The sequence below is a fragment of the Nannochloropsis gaditana genome (assembly GCF_000240725.1).
Source record: "Nannochloropsis gaditana CCMP526 unplaced genomic scaffold scaffold681, whole genome shotgun sequence".
Classification (NCBI taxonomy): domain Eukaryota; class Eustigmatophyceae; order Eustigmatales; family Monodopsidaceae; genus Microchloropsis; species Microchloropsis gaditana.
In genome coordinates, this window is record NW_005803272.1 from 2,526 (window position 1) to 2,948 (window position 423).

Below are 423 nucleotides of genomic sequence, written 5' to 3' on the forward strand. Positions count from 1 at the left end.
CGGTGCACATCATAGTCGACGATGGCCACGCGCTTCAGCCCTTGTTTGACCCGGGCGTGCATCGCCCCCAGAGCCACGTTGTTGAAGAGACAAAAGCCCATCCCTCGGTCTTTTTCGGCATGGTGCCCCGGGGGTCGGGCCAAACAGTAAGCGTTTCGGACTTTGTCGCCCGTGTCCGTCCGGCCCGTGACAACCGCGTCGATGGCGTTCAACACCCCGCCCACTGCCAGACAGGCAATTTCGTACGATCCGGGGCCAAATGTGGCAAAGTCCCCCGCTTCTCCTCCCTGAGCTCGACTCAGGCTTTGGATTTTGCCCACGTACTCCAGGGTGTGGAAACGGGTGAGTTCCTCCACGCTAGCCAAGCGCGGGGGGACGCGGACCAGGCTGAAGGACCCAGAGACGGCGGCGACAGGAATGGAG

At 62.4% G+C, this 423-nt stretch overlaps 1 protein-coding gene across 1 annotated transcript in view; it reads right to left on the minus strand.

Moving 5' to 3' along the window:
• Positions 1-386, minus strand: part of NGA_0224720 (histone deacetylase superfamily protein) — a gene marked incomplete at both ends in the record, with an annotated part of 1,276 nt that extends 890 nt beyond the window's left edge. The window contains one exon of the mRNA XM_005853920.2: positions 9-386. Coding sequence (XP_005853982.1) covers positions 9-386 — 378 coding nt within the window. The remainder of the gene's footprint in view (positions 1-8) is intronic.
• Positions 387-423: the final 37 nt, after the last annotated feature.